At 37.9% G+C, this 27,051-nt stretch overlaps 1 protein-coding gene across 3 annotated transcripts in view; it reads right to left on the bottom strand.

Annotated features, from left to right (window-relative positions):
- The window catches only part of Rapgef5 (Rap guanine nucleotide exchange factor 5), a 232,458-nt gene that overhangs the window by 19,280 nt on the left and 186,127 nt on the right, over window positions 1–27,051 (bottom strand). For all 3 annotated transcript variants that reach the window (XM_048339709.1, XM_048339711.1, XM_048339710.1), the window contains exons 12-20: window positions 26,941–27,019; window positions 23,091–23,235; window positions 21,197–21,294; window positions 17,345–17,375; window positions 16,377–16,455; window positions 14,069–14,218; window positions 10,271–10,368; window positions 7,148–7,270; window positions 5,193–5,371 (exon numbers count right to left, since the gene is read on the bottom strand). In XM_048339709.1, the coding sequence (XP_048195666.1) occupies window positions 5,193–5,371; window positions 7,148–7,270; window positions 10,271–10,368; window positions 14,069–14,218; window positions 16,377–16,455; window positions 17,345–17,375; window positions 21,197–21,294; window positions 23,091–23,235; window positions 26,941–27,019 (982 nt within the window). The remainder of the gene's footprint in view (window positions 1–5,192; window positions 5,372–7,147; window positions 7,271–10,270; window positions 10,369–14,068; window positions 14,219–16,376; window positions 16,456–17,344; window positions 17,376–21,196; window positions 21,295–23,090; window positions 23,236–26,940; window positions 27,020–27,051) is intronic.

Genomic DNA, 27,051 nt, shown 5'->3' with positions numbered 1-27,051 from the left:
TCTGGTTTTCTAGTGGCTAATTGGAAATAAGAGTTCCATGGACTTTTCTGCCTGGGCTGGTTTTGAATCACAGTCCTCAGATCTTAGCCTCCTGAGTAGCTAGGATTATAGGAGTGAGCCACCAGTGCCTGGCTCTTACTTTGATATTTAAACATGAAAATTATGAATATATTAGCAGGTATATGACAGGTATCTAGTATGCATCAGGTTGCCTTCCCCAGGCAGCTCTTCCACACAGCTCTACCAAAGTCTCAGACAGAATTTTCTGAATCCTACTTTTTCATTTAAATCCGTCCTGTATCGTGCACTATAGACTCTTCATTAATCATCAGTGGCTACCTATTTCAACCAGAATTGATATATGTAGACATACAGACACACACACACACACACACACACACACACACACACACACACGATACCGATACCTCTACTTCCAGTATTTGCTGGCTAATTAGAGATAAGAATCTCTCAGATATGTCTGCCCAGGCTGGCTTTTGAACCTTCAATATCAGACCTCAGACTCCTGAGTAACTAAGATTATATAGGTGTGAGCCTTTAGCACTGGGCTCCAGATTCTATATTTTGGTTACATATTCTGCTAGCGTTGACCTTTAAATTATTTTCAATTTCTCCCTGTTATGTAAAATGCTGTAACTATATATATATATATATATATATATATATATATAATTTTACAGTGAAAGTGATTTTTTTCAAGTTAGAATTCCAGCTGTTACACAGAGAGTGAAAGCTATGAGACTTTTAACTGTTTTTTGTTTTGCTCTTTTTTTTTTTCAGTCATGATGCTTGACCTCTGGGCCTGGGCACTGGGCTATGGTTCTACCACTTGGTGCCATTTCTGTTTTCTGGTGGTTAATTGAAGATTATGTTCTCATGAACTTTCCTGCCTGGGCTGGCTTTCAACTGTGATCCTCAGATCTTAAGTCTCCTGAGTAGCTAGGATTACAGGCATGAGGTACCAGTGCCCAGCCTCTGTTTTGTTTTATTGAGGCAGGGTCTCTCTCTATAATCTAGGCTAGTCTTGAATTCACTTTCTTCCTGCCTCAGCCTGTTACACTGGGATTACAAACAAGTGCTAGGATTAAAAGCATACTACCATTGCCTGGCTAAAGGTTTGTGGTATATCCTATAACTGCAACCACTTCCTGTGACAAAGGAATAGAATGTGAGGTTTGGAGGCAGGGAAATGGTTAGGGCTTTAGTAATACTAGAAAGATAGCAAATGCTGTGCTCTGGCAAGTTAGCCTATCTTATAAGACCAGACACTGCCCAGCTGTACCTGGGCTCCAGGACAGGGAGGAAGTTCTCTTCCCATGAAGAAATATACTGGGAAGGCACTGATGTCCTAGTAAGGAAGATCTCTGGAGATACACGTCCTCTATAGATCTCACTGTGTATCCCCACTGGTGTGGCCTCTCCCCTGAGATCTGCCAGGTCCTGGCTATGCCTGCAGTCTTCTGCCAGTCAGGAGGCCCTAGACCTCAGTCTCTTTGAGTGCTTCACCTTGTTTCTTGCCAAATTTCTTCTGGATGAGTCCTGCTTGGTATGTTCTATTGATAAACTGAAACAAGATACTTTTGCTTAGAGGCTGGCTTGTTTCTGAAAAATCACTTCTGCTGTAGGCTTTGGCACTAACTCTGCCTCCCTTCAGCCATTCATTTTCCTTGTTCCATACCTTCGATCTCATTATAACAACCACATGAATTGGTGTCTCTTAACTTGATACTTGGAAATCCCAGGCTCCTCTGCTGGGGCTCTGGTCAGTAGAAATGAACATAGAACATCCTTATGGATATTCTGATGACAGAGGTATGATTTCTCCCAGCTGTTGGAGGCCCCACTAAAATCAACCCTACCAGACAGCAGATTCCTCAAGGCTACAGCATGTGTCTCCTGCACTTTTGTATTCTGCCCATATCTGACTGCCTCATACAAAGACAAGCTGTGTACACACAGCATTTGCTAAAGCTGAAGGTCAACACTTCTGAGTAAAATGCTTTATTATTTTTTACGATAAAAAGAATATTATTCATTTTTTGTTCAGTATCACTTAGCTATAATTTAGTTACAACTCCAATCTTTTCATCTTTGAGTTCCCCAAACATAATTTTCCTGGTCTGTATAGCCTTTCAATGAACACATATATACACATACATAGAGGAGAGAAAATATCTGAATCTGCTTTTAATGAAGGAATTAAATTAACAGAGACCCAATTTCTGAGAAAGACAAACTGATACAGTTCAAATATTAGCTACTGTTCTATTCTGGAATTCTGTTACCATGGACCATTCATTCTGTGATAACAGATTGTCTAGTCCAGCAGCCACTCTTTTGTCCCTGTGTGAGGAAATAAAACCCACTCCATCCAGAGGTGGGGGATGGGGGTGGTAAGGAGGGAGACATGAATATGCAAATAGGATGCCTTAGGCAGGAAAAACACTTCATGATTGTGGAAATTACTGTTTTCCCTTGGTTATTCCTACTAGTGTGATTATAGGGAATTTAGCTTTATGTTTCTGTTGGCATTCGATCCCAGGGGCTAGGATAGAGACCAGTACCATAAATAATTCAAGAGCATGGTGCTATATAGAGAAGATGTGAATATATTTCATTTCTCTGGGGACAGAGATAATCTTCTACCAAGAAGGGAGCTGGGTGGTGTCATTTTACTCCTCAGAAAATTAATTTCCTATTTCTCTAAGTAACTGGCATGGGTAAGAAAGCTTTTTACTCAAAAGAGTCTCACCTTTAAGAATCTCACAGCTTATTTCAGACTACATTGGGGAAAGGATCTAGAGAGGAGGGGAAACATTCATCATAAAAGCTGTCCACGCTTTAGGCACATTTGTTGCCTTTTCTGCCTAGTCACACAAGACTCTAGATGGGTGCGTCCCCCATCTCTGGTCTCAACAAACATAACATCTGCTTCCTTCAAGAGTTTCCTAGCCTACAGGGAAATCTCTGTGCTACTTCTTGCCTTCCTAAAACCAACTATGATCCTATCAAAGACTCCTTGCCAGACTTTCCAGTCAATTGCCCCTCTCAACACATCTGAGACTCAAGATTTTATATGCTTTGATCCTTTCTGTACTGGTCAGTCTCTCACAGCTTCCTTAGCCTACCCTGCCAGAGCCACTGAGTCTGCCTTTCCTGCTCTAGGCCTGGTTGTCTTCAGAATGCCTTCTATTCAGAGATGCCCATCCAAATTCTTACCCATCGAATCATACCTATAATTCACATGAACCTTACCATGACCCTTCTCTTGCTGGGAGCTGGTGGCTTACATCTGTAGTCCCAGCAAGGTGGGAGTCTGAGATATGAGGATCACAGTCCAAAGGCAGTCCAGGCAGAAAGGTCTGTGAGACTCTTATCTCCAATTAATCACCAAAAAGACAGAAGTGGAAGCGTAGTTCAAGTGGTCAAGCACCAGCCTTGACCAAGAAAGCAGAGAAACTGTACCCAGGCCAAGTTCAAGTCCAAATCCCAATATAGACCCCTACACACACATCCCTTCCCTCACCAGTATTTCCCTATCCCTTTCCCATAGCCTAGTTTTGTGAGCTTTCTTTCTCTTAAAGCCCAAGATAGATGCAAATCTCATACGAAGACCCTCTCTTGCTCCATTCTTCACAACAGCAACACCTGGATTCTCAATAGGAGTGCCTCTAGCAGAAGGCAAGCTCCTCAAAGGCAAGACTGAGTACACTTAGTCTGATTTCTCCACTCCACATTGCATAGATCTGCCCATACAGGAAATGATCTATATGTTTTTCCTGAAATATTACTCTGAGAGGTACAGTCACCTCTCTATATCCACAGGGCCCACACCTGTAGATTCAACGAGTCTCAGACTGATGCAGTTAGACCATGATGGCTGTGTCTATGTTAAAATGTACAAGCTTTTTTCTTATTATGACTCCTTAAATAATTCAGTAATACAACTGTTTTCACACCACTGACATTGTATTCAGTAGTACAGGTAATCTAGAGAAAAGGCATAGAAGAAGATATGCATATGTTATTTGCAAATACTACACTAATACATATGGGACTTGGGTACCTATGGGTTTTGATATCCATGAAGATTCTGAAATCAATTCCCCAGAAACATCAAGGGATAACTAGACTTGAATACTGTCTATTATACAAAGAACTTAGGAAGACAAGAGAGGAATGAAACATAAGGCATGCAAGGTAGAAGGAACTGGTGGAGATTCTGATCTGTGAGACTTGTTTCTATTATGTCTTGTCTTACGGTACCCATCCTATGTTTTGAAAGAAGCTCCCATCAAGTCACTAAAATTTCATTCTTTCAACATTTATTGAGTCAATGCTGTTTACCATGTTCTGTATTGGGCTCCTGTTCTTTGAAAGTAAACAAAGCCCTGTGAAGTAATCTTACACAAAAAGGCCAGTTTAATACAGAAAAATTGAAAAAGTAGTAAGCACATGTGTACAGAGAGAAGTTACTTGACCCTGAATATGACAGCTAGGGGTGATATCTGGAAGAAAGACACATCTCATCATGATACTGAAGAAGGTCCTAATTTTGCTATATAATTGGTACTTGTAAGAAAGCTTTTCATTCAAGAGTTTCATCTTCAAAAGTCCCACAGCCTATTTCAGAACACATGGGGTGAGAAGAGAGCATTCAGCATAAAAGGTGGGTAAAAATAACAAAGGTTGGCTATCTGTGCTTGGCAGATGATAAGCATGGGTGTCTCCAGGGAGGAGGCTGAGGGGTTATTCTGGCCCTGATTAGTAGAGGGACTCATAATGAATGAATCTGTCCAAGTTCATGTTGTGGGAATCAAGCATCCTGGAGCACCCTAATTTCCATTCTTATTCCTATACATCATCTTCTCCCATTTTCTTAGCTTACTCAGCCAGTCACAAGGAAGGACTGCATACTGCCTGCTTGTTAGCTGCATACACACAGCAGAGTGCTTCAGTCTGGTATTTTGACATTTACTTTCAGATATAAATACTTCAAATGCAAAGACATAAATATTCAAAAATAGACCTTTTCAACCATTTGGTCACTTAACTCAATATTATACTTCTACATCACAACTCTTCCTATCACAGGAATAAAAAAAAAAACCCTAATGTATTCTCTTCTCATGGAGATGAGATAAACAGTGCTCTGTGCCACAGATACTTACTGCGCTGCAATTTTGATGAATTTTTTCACCAGCTGCACTCGCTTGCCCAGCTGGCTGCAAAGCAGAATCTCCGTGGCCACCCAGAGCTGGACTTCATTGCATCTCTGGAGCAAAAGGCTGAGGTTCACAGTGTGCTCCCCATTTCCTTGTCTGCTGAAGGTGAAGTAGATCAGCTCTTGCTGAAAAATGTATTCATGGAAGGGTTTATTTTTAGTGTTAAAGTCATGACGGTGCATAATTTAGTCAATTTTTAAGAGCTGTTCTCATATCATTAGTATATTAACAGAAAACAGGCCAAATAGTCATGAATTGAATTTGAAAAAACTTATCTTTAGTTTTAGAGATGCCTCATTCAATAATATTGACTTGAATTCTTTATGTAAAGTAAAATTTCCGAATGGCAAAAATACATATTTATATGAAAAATCTAAGACTTTCATATAAATGAAAGTTTAAATCTGAAGTTTAAATCATGGGCCAGAAGGAGGTCCCACACATCCCAAACTAACTACATAAAAAACTGTTGAAGCTGAACATCTTTAATAAGGTGCACATCAGATCTAATGGTTATGAAATTTTAGTGTACATCAGGACCCTTGTAGGATGAAAGTCTAACAAGAATTCCTTGCCTTCCCCCTTTTGTGATAGGGCATCACTCTGTTGCTCAGGCTAGTTTTGAACATGTAGACTCAGTGATGGTCCTGCCTCAGCCTCCCAAATAACTGCAACTATATGTATGGGAGACCCTGCCTGGCTGTGAACATTGGTGAGTCTATCAAGTTTCCAGATGGTACTGATGATGGTGGTTTGGGTATCTGTGTGTTGATAACCACTGATGTCAAAAGATATAGTAAAAAGATAAACAGAAAGAAAATCAAGATGCAGAGTGGGGACCAATAATTTATAAACACAAGTGGGACCAGTGACAAATATATAGAATGGTCATGCATAAAGCAACAGATGAGATTCATTTTTTTAGATCTGATTTTTGAGTGTATTTTTATAGAGATAATCCACCCAGATTTTATGGAATTCTCAATGTTACAGAATTCTCCACTGCATAAGCAGCAACTCATTGCACTCAGCTAATAGTTCCAAAGATACTAGTCATTAGCCTGAATGAGTTCCCTGTTTGCTCAAATTCAGATCATAATGTTGAAGTTTTTAAATGAGGAAAAATATGAAAAACTTTCCAAAGAAAATGAAATTTGAAGGTCTCCAAATCGGACATAATGTTCCCTCTCCGAAGGAAAGGCCATTTTAGAGCAAATTCCACTATATAGCAAACAAATGCAGCATATGGTTACACAAGGCTGTAACATTTTTCATCTTCTGGTTCCCATGAGCCTTTCTACTGCCAAATTTACTCATTAATTGTGAGTAGCATTTTCCTCCTAATCTATCATTTATAAATGCTATAATCCCTTCTCAAGGGAGAAATGGACATAGAAAAATTAAATGTACCCAAAATTTATGAGTGGAGTCATACAGCATAGTCTAAAATCTATGGAATGTTTTTAAAAGGAAGGAGATATATGGATATATATATATATATATATATATATCTCCATGAACATAAATGTTTCTTATATAACTATTATACACTTCATGGAAAGAAGTAGAATTATTAAGATCAAAATTTGTCTTCGGCCTCATTACAGCATTATATATATATATACATAATATACCTACATACATAAAATCATATTTCTATAAGTTATACACCCATACAAATGAATATATACATGTAAGTCCTCCAGCACAGAATTGTTCTAGGAGTAAATAAAGCACAGTTACATATTTTATTTCTCTGGGATGACCTTCAATATATCTCAAGTCCCCATCTGTCTTAGGTCATGGCATCTTTGAATAACTAAATCACCATACAAGTATCATTAGGAAGAATTCATAGTTGAAGCAGCCTTAGTACTTTTATGCTTTCACTCCCTACTTACCTCATGAATTGAATTGAACAGACTCCAATCAAAATTCATTAATTCCAGAGCAAGATCCCAAGTGTTCATTCCCAAAATCCTCATCGACCTTTGCTGTGATTCCTCATTTTCTGCAAATGGGTTCTAAACCGGCAGACAGAAGCAAAAAGATCTTCAGTAATTCCCAAATGCTTTACAGTGAATTGGCTGCCTGTAGGAAGGTACTAGAAGCCTAGATTAGGAAGGTAATCTTTCCTGAGTGTACTTAATATTTTCCCTATTCTGTTCACCTTCGGCAAGTTAGGCAATGTAGGAAAAGGTCTTGGAAGCAGGAGAATGTGGTCAGACATGCCCCTGAGGTAGCCTCTCCCCTCCCCCAAGCACCTCACTCACAAACCTGATTATAAAACACTACCCTGGCAGACAGCATAATGAAAATGAAAGCCCTGGAATCACTTTGGCTTCTGGTAAGAATTAATGTGCCAGCAGGGTTAGTATAAAAACAAACAAAAGAAATGTCATAGTGCACTTCAATAAAGGCAGACATGGCTTTTACAGGAAATAGGTTTAACAAGTCTCATCCCAGACACACATTTACAAATGTTATTAAAATGCTGTGAAAAGAGAAAAAAATTCTAACATGAAATAAAAAACATAAAAGCTATCTCGTTCCTGTCCCATGGTAGCTGATTATTTTATGTATTAACTATTTTCCCTACATAAATAGGACCTACTCACTATAAGGCTGGAGACTGGACTTTCTTACAAATCTGGCATGAAATCATCAGAGGCCAATATAACCTTAAATCTACCATCACTGTTAAAGTTATTAAAAATAATTTTGCGCTTTCCCAAAATGGTTGATGTTTTTCAATTAAAGCATAAATTCTCTTATTTGAAGGGTTGAACATTTAATGACTTGGAAACCAAAAGGGTAGGGATTTGCAGAAATAAATGGCATTGAAGGATAAAGGGCACATTTCAGATGCCAAATGTTAATCCTTCCCTCTAGTCTGAAAAAACAAATGATTTGCATGTTTAGAAGCTCTACAATTAAGAAAACTTTCCTCATTAAAAAGCAATAACAACAATGAATGATGCAAGATCCTCCACAGAGCTGTCTCACAGAACTCTTTCATGGAAGGTCAAGGTACAAATTGCCTTTGTATCCCTAGAGGAGAGTGAAGCACAGACTGCACTGACTGAATGAAGGAGCTCAGGTGCTACGAGGGGAAGCTAGGGCGTCTTAGGGATGAATGGGCTAGGATGGGACCAGACACATTACAACACAGACTCAAAAGGAGACCTTAACATGAGGTAGAAAGTTACAATAGTCCCTGCTGGAAGGACAAGTTTATATGTCTTTTTGTTCTTCTTCCATTTCCATTAATGTGCCCCTAGTCCTGGTTCTGCTCTCTGTGTACTACCTTGGGCCAGAAACACTTTGTATTTCTTTGGATGGCTCCAAGTCTAGGAAAACTCACTAACTAGTACTAGTGATTTCTAATGTTATTCAATGTTCCACTTTAAAGGAAATATGGAAAACGAAATACCTACATTTGCTTCCAGGATATGTGAGATGGTATCTCAAGTTGGTGGGGAAAACATTTGAGAAAAAGATGGAGTAGAGCTCCTCTTAGAGTATCCTTCATTGCCCTGCCTGTTTTATCAGACACCACCAAGACCTACCTTAGACTTGGAGGCTGGCCCTGGTCAGGGGTAGAGACGAGCCCCAGAAAACTTCACAAGAAGCTTGTGTGACCAAGGCAAGAGGTAGAGACACAGTAGAGGGTCTCCACTACAAGAAACCCCACAGTAGTTATGATCATTAGTTTCCCTGCATGGGAGGGGTAAAATCAACCTCACTGTTTACTTAAAAATGCCTAGTCTGTCCTGTTATACCAATGTATTACACAAGACCTGATTGATAGCATAGGAAAGGCTCAAGCAAATGATTTCCTCTCCTGCCTCAGTATCTACAAATGAAAAGGATGTGTAGGAGCTTCTGAGTCAAACATAGTGGGATTTAAAATCCTACCACACTTGGCTGTTGGAAGCTTGAGCTAATTTACTCAGCCTTTCTGAACCTCACAGGAGGGATAGGAGTATTAAATGAGACAGTATATATAAATCACTCAACACATTCATGTCTGGTAATAAGTATAAACATTAGTAATTAAAATTATTACGATATACTAAAGATCATTTCAAAGAAAATGTTTTTATTAAAGCAATTTTGGTTAGCCCAGGGTCACCAAAAGGATTCTTCAATTAGAAATACCAAAGGGACCAGCAAGAAAGACCTACTTCACTGATGACTATATGAGAGGAGAAGAGAAGCCTGACTCTAGATGTTCCAATCACAGTGAGCAGCACTCTTTCTGTAGATGATGGAGCTAGACGGATCCTACCTTTCAGAAAGCAATCATAAGACTGAGGGTTATTTAGGTACAAAGCAGCAAAAAAGTTCCATATATCCATAAATGTTCTTAAAATTCAAAATAAAAAAAATTTCAAGGGTGGGCTCCACATTTCCTCAAATGCCTGTTCTTTAGTGGCATCTGCTATCTCATGGTTAAGAACTCCATTTTACACAGAGAAGCCTGGTAATCTACTCTTTCTTCAAGGAAATGGAACATTAGAGTACATCATCAAATTCACTGAATTGAAGGACAGCAAATCCAGCATGTGTTTCTCAACCTAATATCTATACTGCACTGGAATTAAAAGTCCATGAAAGAGGAAGTCACTTGACTCAAATCCCTTATTTCAAGGGATGGCGGAAAGCAAGGTTACACTAAGGAAGGGTTTAGAATTCTCAGGCTGGGCCTCATTTTAATGTGAAAATCAGTGATATCTGGCAAGGGTGCCACAGGTTAGGAGAGAAAATAGTTTTCTTTCCTTTTTTCCCATTATAAAGCAAGTGCTATATAGACTCATACTCCTTGTCTCATGCTATGTCATACTACATGCTGCCTTGAGACACTACCAACAAGAAGATCCATGAACAGATGTGGCCCTTAGACTTTGTACCTCCAGAACTGTGAGCTGAAAATAGACTTCTTTTCTTTATAAAGTAAAAAAAAAAAAAAAAAGAAAAGAAAAGATACAATGAACCTGACATCTGGGGCTAAAGATCCTTACCAATGTATCAGCCAGGTCCTTCCGGTAGACACAGATCCGACTAGACGCCTCCAAAGATTTGGTGACAGCCAAGTCATTTGGCTGAAGCACATGCTTTTCTTTATTAAAAAAATTGCAAAAGGCAAAAAGTAATTAGAAATGCAAGTACGCCTAGGCAGTCTATGTAAAGAGTGAAAGTTGCCCAAGAAGAATATTTAAAAATACAGAAACTAAGAGTTAAAACAAACAAACTCTGCATCTTTTACAATGAAACCCATTCTGCATCTTTTACAATGAGAGATGTCACTGTTCAGCACCCAGAGTGGCACCTTCCTGCTTCTTTACTGTAATGTTTAGTCATTCTTGAGAAAACAGGACAGTTAGAGAAAGAAGAGAAATTTTACTCATGATTCTCTCTCTCCAGAAAAACATATACAGATTTATAATTATTATTTAATATACATATTCACAATTATTCACACAGTGATACATTTGTACTTATTCCATATACAGTTTCACTAAGAGCATTTACTCACTTATTGCAGTTACTTATCCATGTCATGTTTAATTATTATGTAACAGCCCATTATATTATCATTTAATTGTTGTTATCTTGTTGACCATTTAATGGTTTTCTTTTTTGGCAATATAAATTAAATGGTATGATATATGTTAAGTACTGGCACAGGGGCTAACATGTTAACAGGTGCTTGATAAATGGGTTCTATTATCACAGCAGTAATAATATATTTTGCTGACGTCAACATCCCTGTGCATAAATCCTTGTCTGCTTACAGACAATTTTCTTCAAATAGATTCTTAGTATGAAATTACCCAGTCAAAGGCAGTGAATAGCTTTACGTTTTTGACACAAGCTGCCAAATTACTTTTCAATTCTTTATAAAAAGATAAATCAATATATTGTTCCTAAATATGGATGCAAAGGTAGTACACTTGACCAATACAAATTATTACATTTGATAAGGTTGCTATTTTTGATAAAATGAATGGAATGGCTCTCAGTTCATCCCTCCTTCCCTCTTTCTTTTTTCTTCCTTTCCTTCCCTCCTCTTTCTCTCTCTGTGTCTCTATCTCTTTGTGTCTCTTTCTCTGATCCTGGAGTATGAAATCAGGTCCTAATGATCACTGTCCCTGAGCTTTTTTTTTTTTGCTCAAAGCTAGCACACCACTTGAACCACAGGTCCAATTCCACCTTTTTGGTAGTTAATTGGAGGTCAGAATCTCATAGACTTTCCTGACTGAGTTTTCAAACATGGTTTTCAGATCTCAGCTTCAAAGTAGCTATGATTATAGGTATTAACCACCGATGCCAGGCTTATTTTGTATTTCTTGACTATGAGTAAAGGTTGGTGTTTTCCTTATACTCCTCTATTATTTCCCATTTTACTAAAATTGTTGCCATCCTTTGTTTTATTTTTTCTTTTTTACAAGAGGAGTCCTCTCCGAACACAAGAGCTTTCTCTGTAGAACAACTATATTGTCTTCCAAACCCCAAAATGCACACAAGAATGGCCTAGACAAATAGTAAAGTTTATTTTACTGTGATGCAGGCAACTTTTCCTAAGATTATTGGTTATGCAGCATGATTAGGAAGTGCTAGGTATTAAGATAACTTAATCAGTTGAAATGCCAAACTCTGTTTTGAACATATCTGCTTAATATGGACTATGACAAATACTTAGTATGCTCCTAATAGCTCAGTATTATAAAGATCAATAGAACTGAAATGGGCAATGTTTCATAATAGCTGGGTTCTAAGGTCCTTTCAGGCTTGTTAACATACTCTAAAAAATTAAGAGTGAATTTCAATCTTTGAGTAAATGAGCAGACTATTATTATGATATATATCGTTATATACAAAATGGCTAGAAACTAATTAAAACTAGAATAACAATACTTCTTACAGAAAAACCCACAAAGCTTCCAACATCTTAACCATTTTATGACAAAGAGAAAAAAACCAGACCTCATTGTCATTTTTTTCTGAAAAAGCAGTGAAACTGAAATAATTATGTAACTAGGTAAAGGAATATATCATTAGCTCTTTTTTTTTCTTAAGTAGAATATTATTGTTTGGAAGAAAGAAAAAAGCTTGTAATGGATGAGTCTAACAGAACATGAAAATGCTACTTCACAGCCACCAGATAGATATGGGATGGAGAACAAGAACTTGTTGGTTGCCAGGTTCTCACATGATCCCGGCTGGCTACAGACAGCTTTGGAGGGATATACGTCATAGTTGTACAAAGCTCACCTGAGTCCCTTCCTCTTCCAGCACTTTCAGTCTGAGTAAGGACCCACTCTCTGTAGTGGTACTATCTTGAGAAGCAAATGCTAGTTTTTGGTGAAGATTAATCTTCATTAAAATCATTAAGGTTTCTGGCTACTAAACAATTGAATATGCTATATATATCTGAAATATAGGACTAAAAATTGAACTGCTCTCTGATTAAAATCCATGGGGTTCACATGCTTTTCATATTCTTGCTCATTTTTTTCTCTAGTTAAGTTTGGGGTCATTAGAGATTGAACTCAAAGTCTTACACGTTCTATCCATGTGCTCTACCATAGGGTGATGCTCCCAGCCTTAGGTCATGCTTGGCTTTTGCGGCTAAAAGCTGGAGATCTAACATTTGAGCCACACCTCTACTGCTGGTTTTTTGGTGGTTAATTAAAGATGAGTCTCACGGACTTTTCTGCCTGGGCTGGCTTTCAAACAGTGATCCTTAGATCTCAGCCTCCTAAGTAGCTAGGATTACAGGTGTGAGCTACCAGTGCCCAGAAAGATGATGTACAATGAGAGTTATGAGAGTAGAGAGACTCCCTTCATTAGGCCTAAGGGGAAAGTTTCTGTCTGCATATATACTTGACTGGCTGTAGGACTGTTCCATCAGCCTGTGGGCCACGAAGCAGGCAGGAGTAATGTTCTCTTTAATAATACTTTAACATCAGAGATATTCTGGGGACCATCTTTCCCTATAAAATGGTAATAAAGGACAAATAGGAAGGCCATCTCTCTGCCCCCTCCCATTCCACCCAACCCCCGAGCTATCTCTGGTTGATTAGTTCACATAGTGTTCCCATTTTTCAACTACTGATGCTCAGTCACTTCCTTTGTGTTTTTCTCAGGGTTAATGAGATATTAAATAAAGATTGTAGGCCCAAAAGGAGGCCAGTGACTTAGAGATCTGACAGGCCACAGTGAAAAGGGAAATGTCTCTTTAGGCTGCACAGATCAATAGTGTCAGCTTGTAATTTGTGTGATCTTATTCAAAACAGACAATAAACCTTTCTGGAAGGATGAATAAGGTCTAGCTGAGGGCCAGACAGTCACCAGGCCTCACTCCCCGTGTCCAGCTGAGGGAACACTGCCTTGTGAGCTTTGGCTTTTTGTAGTTTTCTTTCTTCCAAAAGAGACACTAATAACTAAATTGTCAACTAGCAATATGACTAGTTCAAAGCCATCTTTCTCTTTTTTCCTATAGTAATTTAATCCTTTACCAATTTCTCAAATTAATTTAAATATGAAAATAGAAGGCTTATCTAAAGTACAAAAATAAGTAAAGCTTTATAGTGCATTTCAAAACACTGGTGAGTCTATTTATTCATTTCTTGGGTAGGAAATTCGGTATTCAAAGGTACCCTACTGTTGTCATGGAAACACCTCTGGCAGGCCAGTTCTTATTGTTACTCTGGTCATCTAGCAGTGGGCCCTGAAGGGAGGAGCGGCAGGTTTGCTCTCTCCTGTTGGAGGAGATCCAGTGAGAGATTAACAACCAAGGATAGAAAATAATTTACCCCCAGAGAGCAGGATGGCCACCAGAGCCAGATCCTCTTCTGCATGCTGAATCTTTTCTGCCACGACTTTCAGGATCTCTCGGGCTGTACTGGAAACTTTTGCTTTCACACTGACATAGGAGTGCTCCGTTATATACACATGACAAAAAACTGCAAAAGAAGTCACAAGAAGGGTTTGTAAACAGAACTGTCAAATGTTTCCAAATCAAGGTACCCCAGCTTGCTGTTTTCTTCAGTAGAAAGTATATGCAGCTCCATGTAAACACCTACAATGCACATGAGGGTCTGAAGATATGTGTAGGCCTACAAGAGTGTTCTTGTAAACACAGTAGACATAGGAATCACAAAACAGTTCGGCTTTCCACACAGCAAGGGGCCCCAACATCATGCCAGTGTGTGCTATATTCTGAATCCCTTCTCTGAGTTGTCAAGATCTCCCAAAGCAGCATATTAAAATGCTTCACTCATAAATTTTTATTTTATACTCCATTTCCGGATGGTCTCAATGGTCCAATCATGAAGAGCATATTTGCTATAAGAATTCCCATAAGCTTATCTAAAAATCTGTCCTCTGCTCTGGATTTTGTATTCAGCTTTCTCAGTCTTTTAAGAATGATTCCTCCCATCCCTTTACCCCCACTCCATATCAAAGAGATGATAAGTTCAGTTTCCAAATGGATGTTACATTTCTAGTCTTTTTACTTTCCTTTTTATTGTCTTAAAGGTGTTACTAATTATTACTAGCACATTATCACTATCAGGGTGAATGAGTCCTGGAAATTATCCTTTATGCTTTGCATAGCAGAAACAGTGTTAAGAGCAATGGACATCATCAACACACTGCTTCTTACATTAGTTATTCTAGGTGCATAAAACACTGGCTTCTGTCTTCCTTAAACAAAAGGACAATAGTATATTCAGACATCTTACTTTCTATGAGGGAAAAAAAAGTGGAGCTCATAGAGGAATTTTATATGCCATTTAAATGGCACCACAAAAATAAACCCAGGAATGTTTTCACAAAAATACAAATGAAGCCAAAGCTCAAGCAGGAGTTGACAGGAATCTAGTCTCAGAGTAAACACTAACAGGAAGCACTTGACAGACTTTGGTTTGGTTGGGTGCATCACAAAAACAATAGCTTTAAACAAATAATTGTTTCATATTTTGACAGTAGACTTGTAAGAGGGAAAAATGCTTTCCTCTTTGCACAGAAAAATGGAATTTTTGAGCACTGCAAAGATCTGGGTTTTAAATCACTAATAGAGTCAGTTTATAGCTTGCTTAATAAACTGATGAACGAAGAGACTGGAGCCTTGAAATATTCAGTGTCTTTGAAGCTCAGCATGGAAAACTGCACAATTAAATTATAAGACAAATGGACAAGGGAGGTCAGCAAATTAACGAACTAGGAGGGAAGGTAATTTCATTAGCTTTTTCATTTGGGATAGATGACATGTAATATGATACAAAACCCATGTGTCAGTGGCATTACATACAAACACCACAGAGTAGAAGAGGCGAGAGCTTGTGACATTTTGGTGTTTCTTTTCTTTTTTTACTGTTCAGAAAAGCTGAGCAAATATCAACTATCTACACTTTGAATTTGTGCACATAGAGAAAGGTGAGGTAAAAGAATATCTCATAGTCATTTCAGCATAAATGATTAGTTTCCTGGCTTAGCATTCTACTCAATCTTTATCCACACAAGAGGAGACCATTGTGCCCCTTTAGCTTCCTGAATGAAACAGAAGAGCATAGAGCATCTTCAGGGTATTTTTTTAAAGCCTTCCCTTGACTAAATGAATGACCTTCTGCAAGAAGGTCAGGTTTGTTACCCACTAGCTAACGGGGGGGGGGGGGGCATAGTGTGTGTGACACCTGTGCCTTAGAGGAATTTGTACTGTACTACCTCCCTCCCTTTCCTGATTCTCTCTCAGTCTCTAGGATTCAGCCTGCATCTTGATTTTGGTGATTTTTTTAGTCAGGGGCAATGGATGACAGGCAGGGAGAGGGGCTGAGGGAAGGCTGAGCTTCCAATGTATTTTGCACCTCTATACAGGTACAAAGGAGGCTCTGTGTACTCTGCTTTCCTTGCATCCCACATTAAAAATATGCTTGGTCCTTGGGTTAGGATTATATGATCTGAGAAAACAGTCAAAGCAAAGAAAGGAACATCATTCTATTTGATGCTAACATGCTTGTCAGAAGGGGATGATGGGTAGAAATGACAGCTAGATATGGGTGGATAGGCTCAGTAGGAGAGTGATGGTGACCTGTTCCAATCCTGGCTTAAAATCATACTCACTTTCCTCTGTTTCAGCCACAGTTCCTCTATGTTGGAGCCAGTTCTCCTTAAGACTGAATTGGTGGAAAAGGGCTTTATTCTGTGAGAAGGGAGAAAGAGAACAATGCATGAATGTATTTCTGCCCTTTGGAAAACCACAGCCATTTACAACAAGTTCCAAAAGAGCTAGCCAATTTTTTCTTTTAATAAGAAATCCACTCATCTAATCTTAAAGAAATAAAATGGTAGTTGCTGCAGTTAATGAATGTGGAGGTGGAAATTGTGCGCAATAGTATACACGGGCCTTGGCCAAAAAGCCCCTGGAATTGTTCCCTGCAACTTGCTACAGAATCACCACACATTGTCCAACTCTGGCTATAACAAATATCCACAGATTCTTCTAAAAAAAGCCCATTTCCCCTTCCCAACATTATCATCCAAATTCCAGTTACAACAATTTGAGCTTCTGCATTTTACATTTTTTCATACTATTGCTATATAAGACTATGACTAGGTACATTATTCTTTATGATGACTGGCCTTCTACAAAACCAGTCACTGATGGTCATTCCTGCAATTCCCCTCAGGAAGTTAAAGGGACCACATCATCATGCTTGCTCTTTCATTTCTCCTTATAAGACTTCCTTCTTGGGGTCAAGATTCATTATGTGGTTTGTTTTTTTCCAGGGGCATGAACATTTTAAAATTCAAATTGTTAGGAGTCTGGGTAGGACATTTGAGACTCAAAATATATCACAAAATATGCTACTGTCATAGAGTCAAGGGCATATGTAAAATCTGATTTGTAGCAGCATTGGGAAACCCCAGCACAGTAGAACAGTACAGATAAGTGGCTGCCATGGACTTCCCTGCTTCCTTCTGCCCTGTGTTACATAGTAATCAATGAAAATATGCAAAAATGCAGTCAGGCAAGACAAAATCCTCATGGTGAATCACTCCATTTCTGAAATACAGAAGGGTCTGCCTACCTTCCTCTGTGGTGAATACTCATCCACTGTGCTGAAAGGAAAAGACATGAAATCAGTTATTGTCCCACACTTAGAATAGTGTAGTCATTGTCATCTAAGACTAATCTTCAGGCACTCTTTAAAAAAGAGAAACACAATATTCATTTTTGAAAAATAAAATCTGCAACTTTAATAAGATTTCATTCAAGAAATATACCTCACTAAAGTTTGGGGCAGAGGTATAAAAATACTTTTTTTTTAGTGCTGGTATTGGGGTCTTGAACTCAGAACCTGGATGCTATCCCTGAGCTTTCTTACTCAAGGCTAGTGGTCTACCACTTGAGCCACAGCCCTACTTCAGGCTCTTTGGCAATTAATTGGAGATAAGAGGCTCATGGACTTTCCTGCTTTAGCTGGCTTCAAATCACAGCCCTCAGATCTCATTCTCCTGAGTAGCTAAGATTATAGGCATGAGCCACCTGCATTCCACCAAGAATACTTCTAAAAATTATTTTATTTTGTATTACTTTGGGGAGAGGGCTGGAACTTGGGTTTAAACTCAGGGCCTCAAACACTTGGCTTTTAAGCTCAAGGCTGGTGCTCTACTATTAGAGGCACACCTACACTTCCAAGAGCACTTTTATTTTTATTAAATTAAGAAAAGAATCATTGAATAGGGCTTGAAGCATGGCTTAAGTGGTACAGTGCTCACCTAGCATGCACACAGACCTTGAGTTCACTATCTTCAACAAAAGTTAAAAAGGAAATGAAGTTTAAAAAGGGATTTCAATATGCCAGTTTGAGTACAATGCATCTTGGTCAATGTTGCTCCTTCCACCAGCCCCCTCAGTGTATCCCAACCCCACCCATCCCCTCAAGTTTCCCAGGTCTGTTTTATGTATGTACACTGAGTACTGGGACTTTATTTGCCCACCCTTCCTCTCTCCATTGTTTTCCCTCCTCCCCTTAGTCCCATCCTCCTCAGACATGACATGGTTCAGCTTTATAGTATTCATTTTAAAACACAATATTCATCAGTTTACTATTTAGAACATACTTGATATTGGGCTCTGAATTTTCTGAACCAGGAAGAAAAGAAGCAACCTGTTGCACAGGTATGTTGTGCTTTCTACTCACTAATAGAAAGGGAAACCAAGGCTTGAGGAAGAAAAATATATTTAGAAGGGGAGTTCACAGAAGGAAGTTTGGTGACTTTCTTTTTCATCAGTAGCAATATTTAGTACAGAGAAACATTTTCTCATAGAGCGTTAAGACGTCAGGTGAAATCATTTAGATCAGGTGAAATCATTTAAATCGCTAAGTATCTCAGCAACCTCTTAAGAATGTTTCTCTGAGGAGCATTCTCACTGCCGAATGGCTTCTAAAAGCCACCTCTCCACTCACAAGAAACCTGCCCTGGGGTGTTTTGCATTCATCATTAAGTTATCATAAAGTACAGGTACCAATCTTATTCTCAGAAAGGAAAGAAAAATGTGACAATCACATCATTTGGGACTCAAAATCTTTTTCTATCATCTAAAGGTACTTTATTCTTTTATGTCAAAGAAGAAACACTTAGGTCCCTATTTTGCTTCCTTTTAATGTAGTACTAGGGATTGAATTCAGAGCCTTCAGAATGCTAGACTGAGCTATACCTCTAGCCCCAACACATTTTAATATAATTTCCTTATATTAATATGTTATTTTCCATTCTAAGAAGTTTTGAATTGAATTCTTAAATACCATTGGAGTACCCATTTACTTATTGGTTGTACTATCTGAGTTTGAACTGGACTTCACTTGGACATTCTGTTCAATCTTGAGCCACACCTCTAGACTTTTCTATTCAGATTTTTGAGAGTCTTGCTTTGTTTCCAGGCTATCCTGAACCACAGCCCTCTTATGTATGCTTTCCACTGCAGCTGGGTTGGCAGGTGTGCACCACCATCCCTAGCTTTTTCTGTTAAGAAGTGTTTTGTGAATTTTTTGCCCAAGATGGCTTCCAACTCCCTTCCTCCCACTCTCATCCGATCAAGCAGCTAGGACTAAAGGCATGAAGCCACTGTGCTATAATAGGTGTATCTTACAGATGAGAGTAACTTCCATATGAGAGATTATTTTGTTCTAACTTTAACTGTTGTTCTCTTCTTGCTTCATTTACTAGTTTATATTTTTCCATATTAATTTTAGACTACAGAAATTTAGAATAATGTAGATTATAATTTTTAAAACACCACTGCAATTTTCTAAGACATTGTTCTAACCTGCAGCTGAGGTTTAAACTTTTTTTGTGTGCCCATCCTGGTGAGTTCAGGGCCTAATCATTGTCCTTGAGCTTTTGTACTCAAGGCTAGCACTCTGCCACTTGAGCCACAGTTCTTCTTCTTCTTCTTCTTTTGAATAATTACTTATTCCCTCCCCCTTCCTCTCTCCCCCCCATGAGTTGTTGGTTTACACCAAATGGTTTTGTAAGTATTGCTTTTGTAGTCACTTGTCTTTTTTTCCTTTGTCTATTTCTTTTTTGTTGTTGTTATGTATTTTTTTATTAACTAAATTTTGTTAACAAGGTGTTGGGCAAAAGGAGTACAGTCACATAATAAGGCAGTGAGTACATTTCTTATGATATTTTACACCCTCGTTTTTCTTTCTCTTCCCTATATCAGGTAGGCAAATATACAATACCCAGTATACCAAAATCATATACAGTAACCACGTAGCATACACCAAAGGAAATTCACTAGAACTTTAAATGTAACGTCAACAATCCTTTGTCTATTTCTAGATTTCTATTTCTAGCTTTTTGGTGGTTAAATGAAGAGTCTCATGGACTTTCCTGTGAAGGCTGGATTTGAACTGTAAAGATCAGATCTCAGACTCCTGAAGAGCTAGGATTACAGGTATAAGTCACCAACTTCTAAATGTGCAATTCTAATGATTCAGAACAAAAGCTTACATATGGTTTGTTTGTTCCCTAAGATTACTTTATAAAAATCTTTTTATTTGCAATGATGACTCCCTAAAAATTAAATAAGGCTTAAAATCTCAAGTCAGGAGTCTGAAAGGCCTGGCTTTTCTATGAAAAGTATACATATGATGGCTGACAAATGTTTTCCTAACTTAACAATATACATACCTCATTTCTACTAAGCATAAACCATCACATTGTAAATCAGAGAACTTATTCCTCAGGATGAACTCTTTGAATTCTGAATATAAAAATAAGTAATGACTTGATACTCTCATTTACCAAAATAAATAAGAAGAGTCAGTGGTAAAATACTGCAAGTCTGGTGTTGCCAATCTGAAGAGATTAAGTGGGCAGTTAATTGGGTATTTGGTTAGTGGTAAGAGACAGCAAAGTCTAGTGTTGCCAATCTGAAGATTAACAAGAGATTAGTGGGACAGTTGGACATGACAAAAGTTATTGAGTAAATGGCTTTTTTCAATCTTTCTGAATTGATAAGAAAACCTTAGGGAGCTCATAAAATTGAGCATTTGAAGTGCTCTGTGAGTCAGTGGGGCCTATTTATAAATGTTTTCTTTTACCCCCCCCCCCCATTCCCTAGAGATTGCTATGAAACTCAAAATTACCAACTAAAAGTATAGATTAAAAATGAATTAACAATTTATTTTGTAATTATTTATAGGCCAGCAGATGCTTAGGCTCACAGAATGGTAAAAGAAATAGTTAATGAGCTTGTTTGATTTGGGTGGGGGAGGAGGTACACAAATCACTAATAGAAAAACCAAGGGATCAAGAGGAATCCCAGAGTTAAAGCATTCAAAATGAATGTTATAGGTGAGATACCCTAAACCTTCCTGTTTGCTGCTGTACTCATTTACTAACTGCTATAAGAAAATTCAGGTACTTACTGCCGGCGATGCATTCCCAGTATCTTCTGAAATTCTTTCAATTCTTTTTCCAGTATGGGATATTCATAGACATCATCCAGTACATTTCTGTAGATGGTCTGCAGGAAAATACAAAGAGCAGCTGAAATAGTTTAGTGTCTACTTTGTAAAGATAAAGACTAAGACAAGCTTGGAAACTGGAGCTCAGTGGTAAAGCTCATGCTTAGCAATGTGTAAAACCTTGCTTCCCCCACAGCACAACCAGCAACAAACACAACAGTCATCCTGCTCAAGGAAATCAGGTGGAATCTAGGACAATATAGGAGTTTAATCCTAGCCGTGCATCAACTGCCTCTTGAGCTGATTTTAGAGGCTGTTGTTAGGGAATGCTGGCCAGTGATCCTGGCTGGCTACTTGAAATTTCCTTGCCTAGGTTTTGTTAACAAAACAATATTCACACAATCACTCGGGAGAAAAAAAAACATAATTTAATCAGCTACTTCAAACATATGATTCTAGACAGAGTTGGATAGATAAAATTTTAATTAAGTGCAAAGTTTTTCCTTCACAAAAGACAGAATTGGTGTGCTTAACAGTTCTAAAATGGATCTCTTCTTTTGAAGAATTGTATTCTACTCCTTCTTTGTATTAGTCTGCAAATATGGTTTTCGTGACTGAAGGAATACAAACTCAATTATGTATTCTGGAGAAGTGTCTGTGCTGTATCACAGCCTACTGATAATTAAATAAATCATTTTATTTAATTCAAAATGTTCTAAGTTATATAGTACATATCAGTATAATTTTAAATGATGTTTTACCCATATGTTGTGTATATCTATAGTTATAATACATCTCAACATATTAAATAGCATCAAATCTTTCTCTTATTGTCCTGTTTTTTTTTTAACTCAGGGCATCACACTTCTGTTTGGCTTTGTTCTTCAAGGCTGGCACTCTAGCACTCTACCACTTACATTATACCTCCACTTGCAACTTTTTGCTGGTTAATTGGAGAAAAGAGTTGCATAGATTTTTCTGCCCTGTCTGCCTTTTAACCATCATCCTCATATCTCAGCCTCCAAAATAGTTAGGATTACAGGTACAAGCCACCAGTACTTGGCTAATAGTAGCATCAATTCTTAAAATACAGATTATTTTACTTCTTCATTTATATCATTCATAATTAAATGTCTCATGACTAATATAAACTAAGTATCTTTTTAAACTATTTAAAAATGTTTAGTATTTAAAATATGTAAAAATAAGTTTCTATCTTTATAGAGAGTATCAAGACTAATCTAAATTAATCTGTTCTTTTTGTTGTGATTTTTTTTTTTTTTTCGGCCAGTCCTGGGCCTTGGACTCAGGGCCTAAGCACCAACCCTGGCTTCTTCCCGCTCAAGGCTAGCACTCTGCCACTTGAGCCACAGCGCCGCTTCTGGCCGTTTTCTGTATATGTGGTGCTGGGGAATCGAACCTAGGGCCTCGGGTATACCGAGGCAGGCACTCTTGCCACTAGGCTATATCCCCAGCCCCTAATCTGTTCTTTTTGAATTGCAACTTGATTATCAGGAAAGTCAAGCAACTGTTACCTACAAAAGGGATTTTTTTTCAAATGTATAGCGAAATAAAAGCAGTCATTTGACAAAGTATCGGAAGTATTAGATTACCTTTTTTTTTTCAAATTTTTATTATCAAACTGATGTACAGAGAGGTTACAGTTTCATACGTTAGGCATTGGATACATTACTTGTACTGTTTGTTACCTTGTCCCTCATATCCCCCTCCCCCCTCCCCCTTTCCCCCCATGAGGTGTTTAGTTCACTTACACCAAACAGCTATGCAAGTATTGCTTTTGTAGTTGTTTTTCTTTTTCTTTTTCTTTTTTTTTTACCCTGTAGTATTAGATTACCTTTAAAAACATTTTTGAATGTTCATCTTCATGGAGCCAGTCTTTGTACAGAGCAATCCACTGGGAAACAAGATGTAAGACTTTACGTTTCCGACATGGTGCCTCTGAATTTTCTTCCTTACCTTGATATTTCTTAGCAGAATAAGTGCAAATGGTTAAGAAAAAAAACATTGTTGGATGACAAAATAAGAAGAGATCCATTTATCCTGTTCTTTACAAAGTAGGTTAAAGCATATTTTCCAAAGAAACTACAAGCATATAAACGTGAAGACAGAACATGCATAAAGAGAGTAAAAAGTCTGCCCTGAAAGGAACAAAAGAAACCCAGAAGATGACTGAGGCACCCTCAGTGGGAGGCCATGGGGTTAAGGGCTGGGCTATCATACAGCCAGCTGCTGACAAAGTCCCCCCAGGCAGCATGGGCTTAGTGTTAGTTCAAAGAGAAAGGAGGCATCCCATTGATTTCAAGGGTGGCTTCCAGAGAAGATTTGGCCTTACTACATAGGTGAATAGTATTTCAATGAAAGATCAGGAGGACAGATATTCTCTGATCCTCAGGTATTCATTTTTTTTTAATACAACCAGTTACTTCTAAAATAGTTTCAAATGAGCACAGATTCCTGGAGCCCAATTTGTGATATGATTCAAATGCCCCCTGCTAGGAATTTACTTGAAAAAAAGAATTGGAAAAATTGGTGTGCAGGTGGATCACACCTGTAATCCTAGCACTTGGGAGACTAAGGAAGGAGGATCATGAATTGAAACTAGCCTGAGCTACATAGCAAGACTGTCTCAAAAAAAAAAAAAAAAAGGAATTTGATACATGTATAAACACACAGATAAAAAGCATTGCCTGAATAACTACAAAAGCAATACTTGCAAAACTGTTTGGTGTAAGTGAACTGAACACCTGGGGGGGGGGGGGAGGGAAAAGGGGGGAGGGAGGGGGGCATGAGGGACAAGGTAACAAACAGTACAAGAAATGTATCCAATGCCTAACGTATGAAACTGTAACCTCTCTGTACATCAGTTTGATAATAAAAATTTGAAAAAAAAAGAAATATGACAAGAAATGTGCTCACTACCTTATTATGTAATTGTACCCTCTTTGCACATCACCTTGTCAATAAAATTTAATTTAAAAAATTTAAAAAAAGCATTGCCTGCTTTCATTGTCATTAAAAGGGAATAAAATAATTTCAACAACAGAGGGGAGGTAACTAAATTCTTACACAGGTATTTAATAAAATATTCTGCAGTCATAAAAAAAAAAAAAGCATACCCTGACATGGAACATTCACAATTACCATTGAGGAGGAAAAACAAGTAAGGGCAAAGCATGGCTTTCTTGCTCATGGATAGCACTCTACTAATTGAGCTACACCTTTAGTTCAGCTTTTATTTGCTGGTTATTTGGAAATGCAGTCTTATGGACTATTGTGCCTGGGCTGACTTTAACAGCAATCTGTAGATCTCAGACTCCTGAGTTAGGATTATAGGCAAGAGTCACCGATTTTGGCCATGAACTATTTCTGTTAAGAATGGTTATATGAACCTGGAGCTGGTGGCTCACACCTGTAATCACAGCTACTCAGGAGACTGAGATCTTAGGATAGTAGTTTGAAGATGGCCCAGGCAGTAAAGTCTTTGAAACCCTTATCTCCAATAAACTACACCAAAGCTGGAAGTGGAGGTGTAGCTCAAGTGGTAGAGCACTAGCCTTGAGTAAAAAATGCTCAAGACTAAGCATCCAGGTTCTGATTTCAAGCCCCAGGACCCACACAAAAACAAACAAACAAAGAAATAAAAGCGAGTACTCGGGCTGGGAATATGGCCTAGTGGCAAGAGCGCTTGCCTCCTACACATGAAGTTCTGGGTTCGATTCCCCAGCACCACATATATGGAAAACGGCCAGAAGGGATGCTGTGGTTCAGGTGGCAGAGTGCTAGCCTTGAGCGTGAAGAGGCCAGGGACAGTGCTCAGGCCCTGAGTCCAAGACCCAGAACTGGCCAAAAAAAAAAAAAAGTGAGTACTTATGTAACTAAGAATAAGTTTGGAATTTTCTAATGGACCTATTTTTTTTTTAACTCAAAACCACCAAAATGTACATATCTGAGCATCTGGAATGGGAATTCAATCTTAACTGGGGATGTGAAACACTATGACAACAAACACTGTTAGGACTGGGGAATTGTTGAACAGGATTAAAATTTCTTCAATCCTCATAAATAAGTGCAAAGTACATTAGATTTTGTAAATATTTTAAAATATAGTCTAATCCTGTGAGTATGCTATGGCCAACTTTAATTTCCACCTATCAAAGAAGATCAAGGAAGCACATACACACAAACCAATATAGGGTCTATTGTAGTTTTTCTCTTGTAAATAAAATAAAAGTAAGGAATTATTTTATATTATTTCCATTTATGTGAATGTTGCTTTTTTCCTTTTCCTCTGTATATAATGGCCTCACTAAGGTAAAGAAAAAAGTCAGCGAAATTATGGTTAAGAATCATGAGAGGAAACAAAACAGAACAAAATAATTCTGCACCCTTCCTTGGAAGTTAGTAAGTAGTATTAATGACATCAAAAGGAGTTGCTTATTTTGTGTGTGGTTTATATGATTTCATAGTTGGTAGAATGTGTAAACAGACAGAGCCAATCAACATAGGTATGTTTAAGATGCTTTAGATTTCATGGATTTTGATAATCAATAAACAGACTGCTAAGAATCTGAATTAAATTTTCATATGAAATGTCTTAAAAGACTGAAAACATATTGATGTCCAAAAGAACTATTACAGACTTCTAACATCTGAAGAAACATTAAATCATTAAATGACACTAAAAAGTAATATTAGCATTAAAATTAATAACAGTTGTTTGAAGTCTTTTAATTTACTATTTAAACACAACCTATTTTACTTAATAAAGAGTAATTATTGTTTGAAAGGTTGGAAATTCAAATTTAGATAAAGTTAACCATACAGCAATCCATTTTCCTAGACATTTTTATGTGGGCTAGAATAGAGTCTTCAGTTTGGCTTATTAAAAACATAAAGGTTTAAAATTTTTTTATTAAATGCCGAAAGCCTTTGATTTGTTTTTGTTATTACCAACAACAAATTATTAACTAGGTCTCAATTAATTTATTAAATACATAAATGCACGTGAAGCGTCTTGTTTCAGCCAGTTGAAGGAAAAAGCCCACGTGGAGAGTTTCAGTAAGTGTGTGGTTTTGCTCTCTGGCCCTTTGATGTTTCCATGTGGCATTTCTTCTATTTAGTAGGGAAAATATACAGCTTCCCCACTGGTCATTAACCTTCTAATCCCATCCATCATTCTAAGCAAGCACACAGTGGCCAAGCTCTGAAAAATGGGAGCTGATTCTAAGGGTGACTTTAGACCTCCCATGTAGAGGAATGGCTCACATTCCTGGAGACACTTCCACAGGAGCCTGACATCACATATTTACATACATTTTCCTACAAAAGTGATCTGATTCTGACTCTTCTTTAAAACCACTCACAATCCATTCATCCTCTTCACTCTGAGGGCAGGCCATTTACTTCCAGATTTCAAAGTATTTGTGAGAAACAAAACAAAGTAGCCATGATGTACAGTACAATTTACCATGTCACTAGATGTGAAAAGAGACATTCTGTATTTTATAATTTCCCCTCTATTCTGTCTCATTTCATCTATTACCTTGAATATCACATTATGTTACTATTTAATATATCGATGTTTTATCACAGGCTGAGTAAATTAAGAAAAGCAGTTAATTCCTGATGTGGGACATCTGTCTGAGAGGAAGCTGACACTGCATCCTGAAGTTAATGAAGGATATTGTCTTAACAGCGCCTGGCACAAGTCATCAGTTGTCATGAAGACTGTGTACGTGAGGAGGAAATCATCAAGAAGGGTCTCTGCAGAGAAAGAAAACAAACACAGTGTAAGC

This window comes from Perognathus longimembris, chromosome 2 (genome assembly GCF_023159225.1).
Source record: "Perognathus longimembris pacificus isolate PPM17 chromosome 2, ASM2315922v1, whole genome shotgun sequence".
NCBI classification, from domain to species: domain Eukaryota; kingdom Metazoa; phylum Chordata; class Mammalia; order Rodentia; family Heteromyidae; genus Perognathus; species Perognathus longimembris.
This window is presented reverse-complemented; position numbering and strand designations above follow the sequence as displayed.